Source organism: Amblyomma maculatum, chromosome 3 (assembly GCF_055883805.1).
Source record: "Amblyomma maculatum isolate TAMU_Amacu chromosome 3, ASM5588380v1, whole genome shotgun sequence".
Lineage (NCBI taxonomy): Eukaryota > Metazoa > Arthropoda > Arachnida > Ixodida > Ixodidae > Amblyomma > Amblyomma maculatum.
The window spans coordinates 208,382,832-208,396,951 of NC_139346.1; the positions used below are offsets into that span (position 1 = coordinate 208,382,832).

Here is a 14,120-nt window from a genome sequence, read left to right on the forward strand (position 1 = left end):
TGAATAAAAAAAACAACAACAAATTATTGTGGGAATGCCCGGATGGGTCGCAAACGCTTTATTTCAAAATAAAGCGCAGAAAGAAAATTTGTGCAAATTGGCGGGATTTGAAACCATGGCCTTAAATTGCGAGACTGACACGCTACTAATAGGCCATGAAGGCTTGCTGGTTCAAACTTGATAGATGCGGACCTATAGCATATGCTTTGTGGTCTCTGACCTTGTGAAGTGGACATCTATCGATGCTTGCATGGTTAAATATTAGTGTGGTAGTTGGGAATTAGTTTGGTTTGGTTTGTGGGTTTAACGTCCCAAAGCGGCTCAGGCTGTGAGAGACGCCGTAGTGGAGGACTCTGGAAATTTCGGCCACCTGGGGTTCTTTAACGTCCACTGACATCGCACAGCACACGGGCACCTTGCTTTTCGCCTCCATCGAAAGCGGCCGCCTTTCGATGGATTCGATCCCGCGTCCTTGGGAACAGTAGTCGAGCGCCGTAACCACTGCGCCACCCCGGAGGGTCAATTGGAAATTAGTGTATATTGCAAACTATACATCGTACTTGTATGATCGGATGCATGTGTAGGTGTGCTCTATCGCGTTCTGGCGACAGGTCGGTCAGGGTTGCTCTCCTCGCGGAATACATATATGCCCTAGCTGCATGCCATGTGGACAGTTAGTGTTTGGTCTGTATGAAGCTTGCAAGTGGACGATATGTACGTTCGGCTGGTCACGTGTATATCGTTGTTGATTTGCCTCAGAGGAGCTAGGATAAATGCGCAGTGGTTCCCGCCTCCTATAGACAGGTTAATTACGTAGAAAGCTGCCGCACAAGCACGAAATAATCATCATTCTCATTTAATAGTGCCGTCCGGACACGTCCGCCAGCTCTCGCCTGGTGGAGGTTCCGTGTTCGTTTTATTCGTTTGCTCAACTAACGCGGTTGCATTTCCCTGTACACGGTGGCGCGAAGGGCTGACGACGGCGATGTTACGCGCGAAATCCGGAGAACGCGATGTCCCTTTCCAGGAAGCCGCGCGACACGCTTCTTTCTCATGTGTGTGCGCGGCTCGATTTCTTCTTTTCTTGCTCTTCACCAGGGAGTGAACGCGACGACGTCATATAGAAAATGAGGGGCAATGTGTTGCACGAGTGTCGCTAAGCGTGGCTCGTTTGGGCAAGGCTTCGCATAACTGCCAGGCATGCTGCTCGAGGGGACGCACTTGCGTAGGTATCTGCCGATAGCGCCTTTCGCAGTGTACCAAGTTTTTTTTCTGAGACCATGTTCCCGTTTTTAAAGAGCAGTGCAGTGTGTTGGGGCAAACGTGAGTTAAACAAACGAGGAATGATACGACCAGCGGGGGGGATATCGATCTCTCAACTGGAGCCATGCAAGAACTTGCATTGTAGAATGGAATAGGCGCCTTCGCACTCGGCCCGGCTCCAGGTAGAAAAAAACATCGCAGAGATTCGTTTTTAAAGGCGATACTTTATATTCAACGCTGGTTCAGGTTGCGCAGAAACAGAAATGCGGGCGTAAGCTATGCTTGCGCTGCATTGGAACAGTGGGTGCAAGCTGACGGAGCGATGCACAAGCTTTTTTCAAATGAATTTTGAGAGCGAGTTTATGTCGTCTTTTGCGCGTCGCGTGTAAGTTCTATATGGTGCACTGTGTTTGGGACCGGTTTGGGCCGTTTGCTCCGGGCTCCCGTTGCTCGCCGTGGTGCGAAAAGCTTGGAGGGAGCAGCCGGCTCTGAGGAGCAGAACTGTCATTTGCGCCTTGTCGTTCGTTATGTAGGAGAGTTGCGAACGAAAAAAAAAAAAAATCGGACAAAAGACTCAAAGAGAAACACAAACGCCGCCCAGGGGCCTGCGTTACGGGTCTCTTCGTCCTCTGCCCTGTGCCGGACGGATCAGGGCACTTGGGCAGTGGACGGGCGTTATGCGAGTAAAATTGCGCTTGTGAGACTGTTTCTTGGCTAAGCGGCTTTATCTTTCTCTTTGAATTTCGTTCGGCATGGTTGGTGGTAAAAACTTTTATTTGAAGTAGAGGTTTGAACCCCCTAGGGGGACCCACATACTAGGTGGTGTCCCTAGTCCCGGACCCCATTGGTCGAAGCCGCCGTCCTGGCTCTCTGGACCAAGGCCTGTTGGGCTTGAAGGTCTGAGCAGCCAGCAGGGCCACCTCCCAGTCCTCTCGTGTAGGGTTGGGGGTTAAAGCTGAATTTTGCTGGCAGGCCCACACCATGTGGTAGGTATCTGCTACCTCGCCACAGTGTTGGTGCCGGTGCCGGTCACCATGGGGTCAAAGTGTTTCATAATAGGAGTGCATAACATTGTGTTGGTAAAAAGTCGCAAGAGCAAGCGTTCGTTCGCCTTCCCAAGCCCCTCAGCGGGTGTGGGGTATCGGCGATGATTATCTTTGTAATAATCTATAATTTCTTTAAATCTGGTGAGGAGTTGGCCCTCATCCTGTTTCATGGAGTCTGCGGGAGGTACCCGGGAGATGAGTGCTCGGGCAGCCGCATTCGCAACCTCATTTCTCCCTGGACCCTGGTGACCTGGAGTCCAGATAATGTTTTGTCGGAGGATCTGCTTGTCTCATGCTCACTCGCAGTATTCTTTCTGCCAGAGGTGTCACCCAGCCGGCCTCATAGTTCCGGCACGCCCCTCGTGAATCCGTAATAATATATTTGGACGAGCAGTTGGAAGCAGCCAAGGCAATGGCCACTTCCTCCGCCTGTGGCGGGAAAGGAGCTTTGAATGTGATCCCGTCCACCTGTCGTACTGTGTACAAAGATGCTTTGGTTGCACAATCTGCCATCCAACAAGAAAATGTGTAAAGATGCGCCCAGCATTGAAAAGGGGGGGGGGGGGGGGGGTGCAGCGTTTTGTCTTCGTTTGCTGTCCCTAATTTCAGCGGGTGCTTTTGGCGACGATTTTCAGTCACTGTGCTACAAAACAATTCCCCAGCTGGGGTGTCCGCTGAGAGAGAAGAGCAAACCCAAACATTGCGCTGCGTGAATCAGCTGCGCGCGTATGCGTATTCTCCGCGGGCAGCAGCAAAGGCGAGACCCATTTCTCATGGTTTGTGCGTGCGTGTTCGGAGTGCGTATGCCTCGCATTGGGCGAACCTGTCTCTTCCGAGGCCGACGGCGGGAGGGGGGCAGGACGTGTGGGACGCGTCCAAGGGTGCGCTCGCGTCGTGTTTTTTCCCTCCGTACAACAGGGGCCCCTTGTGTGTGTCCTTTCCAAGCTGACTAGTAGTTCCCTGCAGCAACGTGGAAGAGAACTTGCTTCCATTCGAGAACGGAGTGGACGTTGAGGTCCGCCGCCGTACTCAGGCTCTCTGAATCGGCGTAGACGCCAGATTCGATTCATATATGCTTCAGTTGCCGTTGAATAATAATAATAATAATAATAATAATAATAATAATAATAATAATAATAATAATAATAATAATAATAATAATAATAATAATAATAATAATAATAATAATAAAAACAAAGATTAAATGTGCCACTCGGACTATCTTATTAAAAGGTTATTAATTTACGCTGTGCTTGTGAACGATGGAGCACTTTCTGTGTCAGTGCGCTTTTAAGCTTTTGCGCCGTGTTTTGTGTCCCGATTAGGCAGTATATTCTGTTAACAATCCTGTGCCGTCGCCTGCAAGAATCGGTGCTTTTTTTATTTTTTTCGGCAATTGGCAAAGCAGTACGGCTGCCCGTGTTGAGAGCCGCTCAATTGAAAGGTCTCTCTTGTTCGTTCTGGCTCAGCAATGCTGCGCCAAATTAATGGCACGGGGTCCAGGTTCCGCGCACATATTCTGCCCTCTTCACTTGGTTGCCTAAAATGGTGTAAGCGCCACCCTGCGCGACTGTGTGTGCCGGGGCTGACGTCAGCCACGGGCGCGACCACGTGACGCGCGACGACGTAGGCGGCAACGTCGCGGCGCCGCTACGGCAGCCAAACCCGCCTTCCTGGCCACGTTTTCGAAACGTCTCGTTACGCCCCTTTGTTTTAATACGCCTTGTGGTGCTGGCACCCTTCTCCCCTTCGCCCGCCTCCTCTCTCTCTCAGTGACGGGAAGCTCGCGCGAAGGTCAATATAAAATGCTGCGTCGGTAGCGCGTGCTAGCGCACTCGATCGCTGAAACGCCGGCGGTGCGGTGTTCCCGACCCTTGACTGTGCTGCACCGCGGAGACCACGCAACGAAAGACGCCATGCCGTCCACCAGCCCGCTGTACGGATTTCGAGGTGCGTCGTCGCCGTCCATGCCACCACCTTTGCCATCGTTGTCGTCTGCTACTGTGAGAGCGCGCGCATTGGTTTCGGGTTCGTCTGCTCCGGAGCTGGCTGTGCTCTTCTTCCGGTTTCGTTTCCGGCCGAATCCGTGCCCCGCGGAAGCGTGTTGCCGCAATGGTGTGCGCGTGGAAGCAGTTGTGATTTGGTTGTGTTATTGGATCTGCGTGAAGACCGCAGATACCCGGCAGCACTGTCTGTCATATCGTCGTTCTCCTCCGTGTGAACCACCGTCATCTGCGTTGACTCGCTTTGGCATGCACGCATTCGCATCCCTAGGTGCTGATCTCTGGATTGATGATTTGAAGTACCCTTCCTGTCCAGAATCTACGACTTCTTTCTGTCTTTTCGAAAATGCGTTTTGGCGTCTTCTCCTAGATGTTGCTAACATCCGTACTTCCCGTGGGCTTGACAAACAACGGCTACTGTAGCGTGGTGCGTGGGAGCCGGAGGCGCGTGGTAAGTTTCCACCACCAGGGGCGCGTTAGTTTTCCGTGTTCTTACTTGTGCCCTCCTCAAGTTCGAAATTCGCACACTTTTCTCCTCTCTGCATTTAACCACTTTCTTTTCTCCCTGTGGTAACTGTATTGACAGCCGTAATGTCTTTGCGTTAATGGCGTACCAAATTTCGCTCGGGGTTTGGGCGTGCGCATTCGTCTCAGTTACTGCGCACTATTCTCTCATTTTGTCGAAGCGTAGGCGCTCTCCCTCGCATTTCCCCTCCTGTTGTTGGCCAGTTTTGGGCCGGCCCGGAATTCGCGTGGTCGGACGCCGTCCAAACAGCAGCAGCGTGGGTAGCGCCGTTTCAGCCTTTAAGGGAAGGCTTCAAGGACTACCCTTCGTCCCTTTCTCTCTACTTTCTTTCGGTCGTGTATTTTCCTCTATTTTCTGACTTTTTCCTGATTCAGTCAGCTGCGCACTTAGGCTTCTTATTTCTTAATCTGTTTCCAATCGAGACCCTTCTAGCAAAGCTCATACTTCGCGCACCCGTACTTGCGGCTTTACCTGTAAAGAGCAAAGAAAAGAAAGAAAGAGTCTGATGAGAGGTAGGATGAGGACTGTACATATGTACTGGACTATCGAACAAGTACGCGCCTTCATAAACTAATAGGTTTCGGTGCCTTGCTTGAAAATAAGTGGATCAGTAGTACCGACAGCTGTATGGAGGCTAATTTGGCGCCGTACCAATCTTGATTCTGGGCGCGTTTTAGCGGGGGAAGGAACTAGTGTTCATTGCAGAGTGGTACGCGGATAAGTGCTGCAGTTTGTGTGGCATCCATCAGCGGGGATCTGAACTAAGCCAAAACCGCGCGAAGCCTCGAACACGTAGCCACTACGTTGCGAAAAACCAGAAGGTCTTTCAGCAGACGCTGCAGGTGGGCTAACCTCGATTCGATGCGTGCGCGAATGCTCAGCGGACTCTGCTTTCGTGGCTGGCGAAGAAGCACTTTGCTGACTCGGCCCTTTGCAGCTCCGCCCCGGTCTGTTGCTGCTTCCTGTGTGTCAGCCTTACGCAGCGTATCGGCTATACCTGCAATTTTTCGATCGCCAAAGGTCGAAGCGGCGCGAATTTTCGTAAAACAGTGCTGGGCGTTTTCACTTTCGTGTCCCTTCGCGCTGTACATTGGAAATTCCAGGTGCCCCAATTTCTGAGAGGTTTCCTCGTCCTCGCTCTGCTGGCAGAGAGCTACGCGCATGTTCTGCATAGGAATCGTCCAACATATCTCTCAGACTAGATTCCATTTACTTCCTTTAACCGTTCTCACGTAGAACTACTATTCGCACGTAGCCTTCGGTGGTCTAGCGCATTTCTCTTTTAGTGTGGGCGATGGTTTAGGATGTGGCAGGAGCGCCCTGCATTGTGCATAGTTTGTAGAGTTACCAGACGGTGCGAGCGATTCATGTCTTTGTTGAAGGTGAGAACCTCGTAAATTGCTTGGCTAATGTATGGTCGCAAACGTGCATCCAGTTGCTGAAATGGAGCATTTTATAGGGTTAACCTTTGAAAAGTGATCTGCCAATTTTACGTATGTTGTTTAAAAGCAATAAACCCGCCCTCAGTGCGAGCGCATCTTGTATATAAAGTTCTTTCTTCATCACGCTCAGAAAGACATTTGCGCCACCGTTCCTTGAATAACGTAGGTAATTCGTATGAACTCAATGCCTGCCGTCATTTTATTTGCTTTTATCTAGCTATGACGCCGGCGCGCTCATCCAATGGTAAATTCTCGGCCCGCTGCTGCTCCCTGCACGACCTCACAGCAAGACGCCCATTCCTTCCAACGACGCTGGAAATTTTCTCCGTTCGTGCGTTGAGAACCGTGGCGAATCCTGCGGCAACTGGTTTTGCCTTGTTGAACTTGTCAAATATGTCACACATAACATACCCGGAGCTACTTGAGCATTTTTTTTTTTTTTGTATACACCTCAATGGCTTTCGCCTGGGTCTCGATCAGTGAAGGTTGACAGTCTGGATGTGGGACGTGAGGAGGTGTGGCGCTTCAAGTATTTCTTAGCGGTGGAGAACCCACTTGCTGCTGAATCGTCCGCGCCTGGCCGTTTTCCAGATGGTGCCATCATTAAGAGCTAAGGCGGCGCCTGATGCTAGATGTTAGTGAATGGTATTTGATCGACTTACGTTGTACACAGCGTCTAATGGCCCACTGTCCACTGCTCTTTCGAACCTTGTCAAGTGTCGGGGCGTATTTAAGCTGAACCCCTCCACAGTTGGTGGGAAGCGCTAAGGGCCCTGAAAGATGCTTCCGCGACTAATTTCAAAATCCATGGGGGAGTTCTTCATCGTGCCTGAGCCACAGTTCTTGTTCGGTCTAAGTTTCCGCCAAAATTCTGGTCATCGACATAGCGCACTCAGCTTGTGGTTAAGCTGATGCTCATTGACGAGGCTTTACTCGTACCTTGTCCGAAACTAGGAATGAAAACCCGACCACACCCTGTGGCTTGCTGCAGGGGATGAGCAGGCCGGCTGTGAGCTGCGCAGTCAGCTCTTATTGAGAGTCTGTAACTTCTGTAGCGTGAGCTGTATCTCTCACGGTTTAAAAGGGGTCTCCTGTGACAACCACATAGGCGAGAGGAAGTGGTGCCATGAAGCCGCGTCCCGAAATCACTGTATAGCGCGCGCCAACTCACGAGGCTCGTGTAGATGCGTCCCCTTTCGACGCGTGCAGCTGTGTAACAGTAAAAACAACCGCTTTCCGATCGAAACTCTCAGTGGCATTTCATTGCGGGCCGAATTCGTATCTTCCGCTGCGCCAATGGTACAGCTATATGGTGTTTCCTATTTTTCTTTTTGTGTTCTCAATCGTAAGCATCAATCATCTTTTGAGCTGTGCTATTACTTTGTAGTTCACACGGCTGTCGCAATTAGTTGTCGTTGCACTGTGGTCGGTTATAACCTCCGGTTTTCACGTGCAGAGACGGGCGGACCGTTCAACCACGGCTCGGCGGACGACTTCATCGTGGGCGACCGGGTGTGGGTGAACGGCACCCGTCCGGGCTACATCCAGTTCCTGGGCGAGACGCAGTTCGCCGCGGGCGACTGGGCCGGCGTGGTGCTCGACGAACCCGTGGGCAAGAACGACGGCTCGGTCAACGGCGTCCGCTACTTCCAGTGCGAGCCCCGGCGTGGGGTGTTCGCGCGCCCCGAGCGCCTGTCGCGCTTTCCGGGGCCCGGCGCCAACGGAACTAACACCACCGCCACCCTCGTCGGACCCGGAAAGACGCAGGTCTCTCTCTCTCCTGTGTTGGCTTATCCCCGCTTCGCGGCTTCCCGGAGAAAACGCGTGAATTCCGCCCCCCTCTCGTCTCAGTAACTCGTATAGTTGTGCCTCCTTAACGCTTTATGAGTTCTGCGTCAGCGTGCCGCTTATCTTTTATTTTGGGCGGTCTTGTTTGTTTTTTTATTGATAATCTTAAATGGTATTCTCTCATGAACACATTGTGCGACCTTTCGCGCATCGTGGCGACAAATTTATTGTCAAATCTGCCCATTGGTCGAATTCTGTCAGGTTGTGTAAGATTTGGCGAAGCATGTGAAAAAAAGAAACGATGACTGGTGAGCTAGCTTTGTGGAACAATCCCCTGTTTAAAAGCAGCGGGAATTGAAAAGAAGTCCCGTAGACCAGTTTGACCAACTTTCGTTTCAGCATGTGTCGTCACTAGTCAGGCTGATGAGAAGGACGGTGGTGTTGGCGCAGGTGACTACGACGCGCGTGAGCTCGCCGACGGGCAGCAGCCGCTCGTCACCGCGGGCGGTGACCATGCACACGTCGACGATTGCCACCGACTACGGGCTGCGCGTGGGGGACCGTGTCATCGTCAACGCCTCGTCGGGAATGAAGGCGGGCACGCTGCGCTTCATGGGGCCCACTGAGTTCGCCACGGGACAGTGGGCCGGCGTCGAGCTGGACGACCCCGTCGGGAAGAACGACGGCTCCGTCGCCGGAAAGAAGTGCGTGTCTGCGCCGCTGTGCGAGCTAGAGATTGCATAATTAGCTATAGTAGGACGGACAGGAGTAAAACAGAAGGAGTAAAACAGACATAGCCCAGGAAAGGAGCCACAAAACCCTAGCCAATGCCCTCACCAATTGTCATGATGTCGACCCCTTCTAATTTTATTGGACGTGCTAACGGGACAACACAGGGCGTGGCAGATGAAAAGGAGATAGCTTAATTTGATTAATCGTGGCTCTTGAGGGTCGGTCGACATCATTTTCCGAAGGGCCTCCTTCGAGAGGCTTCTCCTGGTTATTTCTTGAGTTGCGTCGGCATCATTGGAGGCTGGCAGCTGCGAATCGGTCGGCCGCGCCGCATCCTTCCGGTCGTAGCCGATTTAGGAGGCTGGCTGAGGAAGAGAAACCAAGCACGCGTTGTTAACATCCAGGCAGCTTTTTGCCATATTTCGGAGTGCAGTTTTTGATACACGATTCTTTCATACATCAGTATAATGACCACAGCTTGCATCAATTTGGAAGAGAGGAGGAGTAAGGCACAGTTCCAGCTTCGGAAGCAATTAGGCACCCTAACTAATTTCGGAACTTGTGACTTAGCACCCTGTCGCATGACGTAGAGCGTGGCGCGCTCGTATATAGCCTTCCTGTCTGAGAGTGCAGTAGCTTGTTGAGGATTCTGGACGCGGAAGACGCGCAGTGCTGTTGTCTCGCTTTGCGATGTCATGTGTTGCTGATGGGCCCAGGTACTTCAAGTGCCTGCCGCGGCACGGCCTGTTCGCCCCCTTGCACAAGGTGGCCCGCGAGGGGGGCCACACCTCGACCACGACGATGACGACCACGCGCACGACGCGCATCACCTCGCAGCCGCGGCGCGCAGGTAGCCAAGAATCGCTGCGCAGCTCCCTGAGCTCGGCCTCCGCCAGAGCCGGGGTAAGGCTGGGCGTCGCCGCACTAACCTCCCCCGCCAAGGTAATCCCCCCCACTTACCCTGCAGCAGCACCCCTGCCCCACTTTCCTCTACTCACAGTATACTGTTTCTTCTCTCTCTCACTCTGTCCTCATGCGCACCTTTCTTGCGTCTCGGCTGTCGTCCGTGAAGTTTTGTGCCCGTAGCTACAGCCAGCCTAGATGACATTTAAGTAGATGAGAAGCTCCACACCCCAGTGGGGACAGTGTACCCGCCCAGAGGCTAGGTTTACTTTAATACACAGATAATATACAGTAGAATCTCGTCGATATGATTCTCACGGAAATTGAAAACTAAAACGTATTATCCGAAAATCGTATTGTCCAAAACAGGTCCCAAAAGGTCGCTAATGAAACACGCTTGGCACGAAACGACGAAACTGTTTATTGCAGTACTTAGAAGCAATCGGTCATTTTGCATCGGACTTTATGTTTGCAAAGACCAGAAGCAAGTATTTCTAAAACGAGTGGGAGTTTAATTGCTTAGCTCTGCACCCGCGACAAATACGCGAAGGGCGTCTAAAAATTGGCTCTCTGCCAATTCCGTCGGGAGCGTCACACCCCCGGGGATCTCAAAAGATAAACACGAATGTTATCGGCGGCGAGCATCTTGGCAGGCCGCCAAAGTCAACCCTGTGGTCTAGGACAGCGAGTGCACGAAACAGTCCCCCACGAAAATCAAAATCGGAAAAAAGAGCAGTAAATTGTCGACTACAAAAGGGGGGAGGGGGAGTTGTTACCTGGGCAAATAGTACTTGAAACTTCTGCCGCGAGTGTTCTACCATTAGCTTCGGCAATACTCCTTCGCTGCCTCTTAGCCGGAAATTCGAAAAAAGAACGCGAGTTTTTCATATATATTGCGATCGTATTATCCGAACCCACGCGAAAATATGATTGTATTACGCATTAGCCATATGAAAATGTGTTACCTGTATAGGGCATTAGTTCGGAACAAAAAAAGAACTGTAGTATTCCTAAAAACATGTGTTAAGGGGGATCTTATCAATGAAATTTCACTGTATGTCTATATTAGGGATACCAGATTTCTCAAGGCATATGATCAAAAATAGTATGTTCAATGAGACGCATTAAAATTTAACTGATATATTTGACGCTTCAGCTGTAGCATGACCTAGCTTTGTCAAAATGTGACTCCATAAATTACTACATTTAATCAGATGCATAAAATATGCTGCTTGTTCAAACATGCTACTATATATGACTCATTATTCTTCTTGCATAAAGGAAGTATGAATGTTTTCTGCAATCAACCATGAGTGCTTAGTTATCAAACCACTTTTACAAAATAATGCACAAGAGTAGTTTGATTGCAGCAGTAATCTCGATGTTATTTTGGCATTGACTGTGCATGGAGAGCAGGGTGTTGGCTCTTTCGGGCACAAAACTTGCTACGGTTTCTGCCAAGCCGATTGGGCGGCAGCTGTGACGGAGAACGTGGAAAGCGTAAACCTCCTGCTGTTGCCTGGTGTTTCACACACACATGCCCTTTCTTCCCTACCTGTGCTCACTTCCCTCCCTAAACAACTGAGTAGTGGCACCTGGGTCCCAACCCTCTGCTCTTCCTCCCCTAGCCAAGGGTAATGCATTGCAGACACATGCCGCAGTCAGAGGTTCAAGGACTTGACCACCAGGGGCACAATGGTAAGGTGGATGCCCAGTCTTCTGATACAAAGTAACCAGTCTCAGTTTTTACACACCATCTGCCTTCTCTTTTTCCTCTGTGCTTTGCTCATCCCCTGCTTTTGGGACGCTCAGAGTATGTGTGCATGTGCCACTTTTTGTTACGTCTTTTGTCTGTCTTTTTACTCAAGCAAAAACATTGGCTTTGTGCAAACACTTATGATCAATCTGTTAGTATCTCTTGATATTCATCATAACTTGCAGTAGTACATAGAGACCGAAGCTTTCTAAGTTAAATTTCCTAGCAGTATTTGCTTATCTGCATTTATTCTAAATGCTCCTTCTAAGCATGTCTGTCTTTGTACTCTTGGAAGTTTTATTTCACTAGCTTCAAAATTACCTTTGACTCTGCATTCTCATTTGTATTGACACATTTCCTTACATCATTAAGAAATGTCTGAAGGGTTTTATTGGTTCCTGCTTTTTCAGAAGTCTACTAAGCCACTCACCTCCCCTATGGCAGCGTCACAGAACTCCCTACAGGTGTGTACTCACTGAGGTTTCCATTTGATGACTATATAGGAGTATTAAGTCCTCCTTACTGTAGTTCCCTGGGGAGTGGTTTTGGCAAAGTTTCTGCTACTGCCAATGTGAAGTTTCCAGAAATGATTTGGACTCACTGTGTTGACTCTTACAAGTTGTAACTTCTTGCTCATGTATGCATGTGTGTGCATGTGTGTGTGTGTGTGTGTGTGTGTGTGTGTGTGTGTGTGTGTGTGTGTGTGTGTGTGTGTGTGTGTGTGTGTGTGTGTGTGTGTGTGTGTGTGCGTGCGTATGTGTGTGCGCGCGCATGCATACATGCTTGTGTGTATGCTTGTGATTGTATTCATACCCATTTGGTCCATCCATCTCTCCTGAGAGAGTTCATTCAGGACTTCAGCCCTTGAAATGGCACAAAAAGAGCCTTGCCCCAAGAACGTTTTCACTTCAGGACATGGCGCCCCCCGTCGAGGACCTACTGAGGCCCGTGCGGCGCATGGTTTTATGATGCGGAAGAAACCCTAAGCTTGGCCGAAGAATGACTACACTTCAGCGACCTACCACAGAGCATACAGCTGTTTGGCTTCTGGCAGAACGCAATGCCATCTATCTTCCTCTTTCCTCTGTCTCAAATAAAATGAGCTCTTTTTATTTCACGTTGGCCTGCAAGCCTCCCTGAAGACAGCAGAGCATCTAGTCTTAGCAGTTTGTTCAATAAAAGATGGTAGTTGGCACTTGATCGAGTTGTTGATTTGCAATGAACATCACCCTAAGATTCTTCAGCATTGCATGTCTATGACACAGCTGCAGCTCACACACATCTTGCTTTTGTGCCTCTAAGATGGTGCTTCTCCTTGCTTGACATGGTGTTTGTTATTAATTTGGGATCCAACAGTAATCTGATCCACTGACTGGCCCCTTGGGGTGGTTTCTTACAGACGATGATCGACCCAGTCCTGGTATTGAGAATCAAGTACTTGTATACACGCACAGTTCAAAGATCATGGCTGCCATCGATGATTACGCAAACAACGGTTCAGTACTCATGACGACCGCCATGCTTAGCAGAATTTTTTTCTTCCTGTATACACGATATGCATGTGATATACGTGTGTCTAGATGTGTTTTGGAACTCCAGCTGGAGGACACTCTAGATCTCTTGAGTTGTGATGCAGCAGCTATTTCTCTTTGTGTTCAAATAGTTTGCAGTAATGCAAGCTAAGCACTTACACTGCCAATAACTGGCCTTTCACTGTAAGCAATGAAGTCCAGTTTTAACATTTGCTAACATTGTATTATAACAATATAGAATTGTTAACCACATCATGAGTGAAGGTACCTCCGTGTATAGTGTTTAATACAAAATAATTTATTGGGTGTCTTTAACTGCTTTCATGTATTTGAAATAAAATAAAATGACTACTAATCTGACTGTTTGCTCCTTTGTGAATGCATCTCATCAAAATCGCTCATTTTGCATAATCATGGCGCGGTACATTACTTGAAAAGTGTAGGCTAGGGCATTTACATATAATACAGCTTGTAGAATTCCAAGGCAAAAATGTCAATACTGACTATATATAAAAGTTGCAAAAAACTTCACATTGGCAACTGCTTCTTTTTTGACCTAACTTGGGGACAACATAATTGGCAAGTCATTACAAGTGAGCTCATATAGTGCAACGCTGTGCAACATTGCAATTACTCTGCTCTTTAGCAGTTGTTGCAACGCTTGGCTTTAGTAGTGGGCGGACACATTTAAACTCTGCTTGTGAACGGACAGAGTTATGTTATCCCCATGTATGGTCTTGGCAGTTACTGACTTCATGCTTATGAAATAGGTGCTGGACATTTACCTGTTCCATATGGCATTGTTTCTAGGTGGCTCTAAAAGAGAAAGAAGAGCATGTGGAGCAACTGCTTAAGGAGCGTGACCTTGAAAGGGCAGAGGTTGCCCGGGCAGCTGTGCAAGTTGAAGAGGTACCTTTGCTGCAAAATATTCTATTGTGAAGTGGATAGGGAGTGAAAGCCAATTTTAATGATGCATCATCTCTAGGAAGCATGTGTGGGCTGACCCAAAGTCTGGGCTCTGCTTTGGACCTTAAGACAGCAGAGAAATAGATTTGTTGAGTAGGTAGCAGTCCAAAACCTAACTAGTCTCGGTGGTCATTTTGCTGAGGTTAGCAGACAGTCGCTTGGT

General features: G+C 49.4%; 1 protein-coding gene across 3 annotated transcripts in view; it reads left to right on the forward strand.

Annotated features, from left to right (window-relative positions):
- LOC146197556 (uncharacterized) overlaps positions 1-14,120 on the forward strand; it is a 115,069-nt gene that overhangs the window by 62,055 nt on the left and 38,894 nt on the right. Inside the window, exons 1-6 of one of the 3 annotated variants that reach the window (XM_084599462.1) lie at positions 4,111-4,259; positions 7,737-8,047; positions 8,519-8,772; positions 9,517-9,742; positions 11,870-11,923; positions 13,802-13,900. In XM_084599462.1, coding sequence (XP_084455588.1) covers positions 4,226-4,259; positions 7,737-8,047; positions 8,519-8,772; positions 9,517-9,742; positions 11,870-11,923; positions 13,802-13,900 — 978 coding nt within the window. In that variant the 5' untranslated portion in view covers positions 4,111-4,225. Of the gene's footprint in view, positions 1-4,110; positions 4,260-7,736; positions 8,048-8,518; positions 8,773-9,516; positions 9,743-11,869; positions 11,924-13,801; positions 13,901-14,120 lie in introns of those variants that run through there. The other 2 variants (XM_084599461.1, XM_084599460.1) reach the window with 2 other exon arrangements.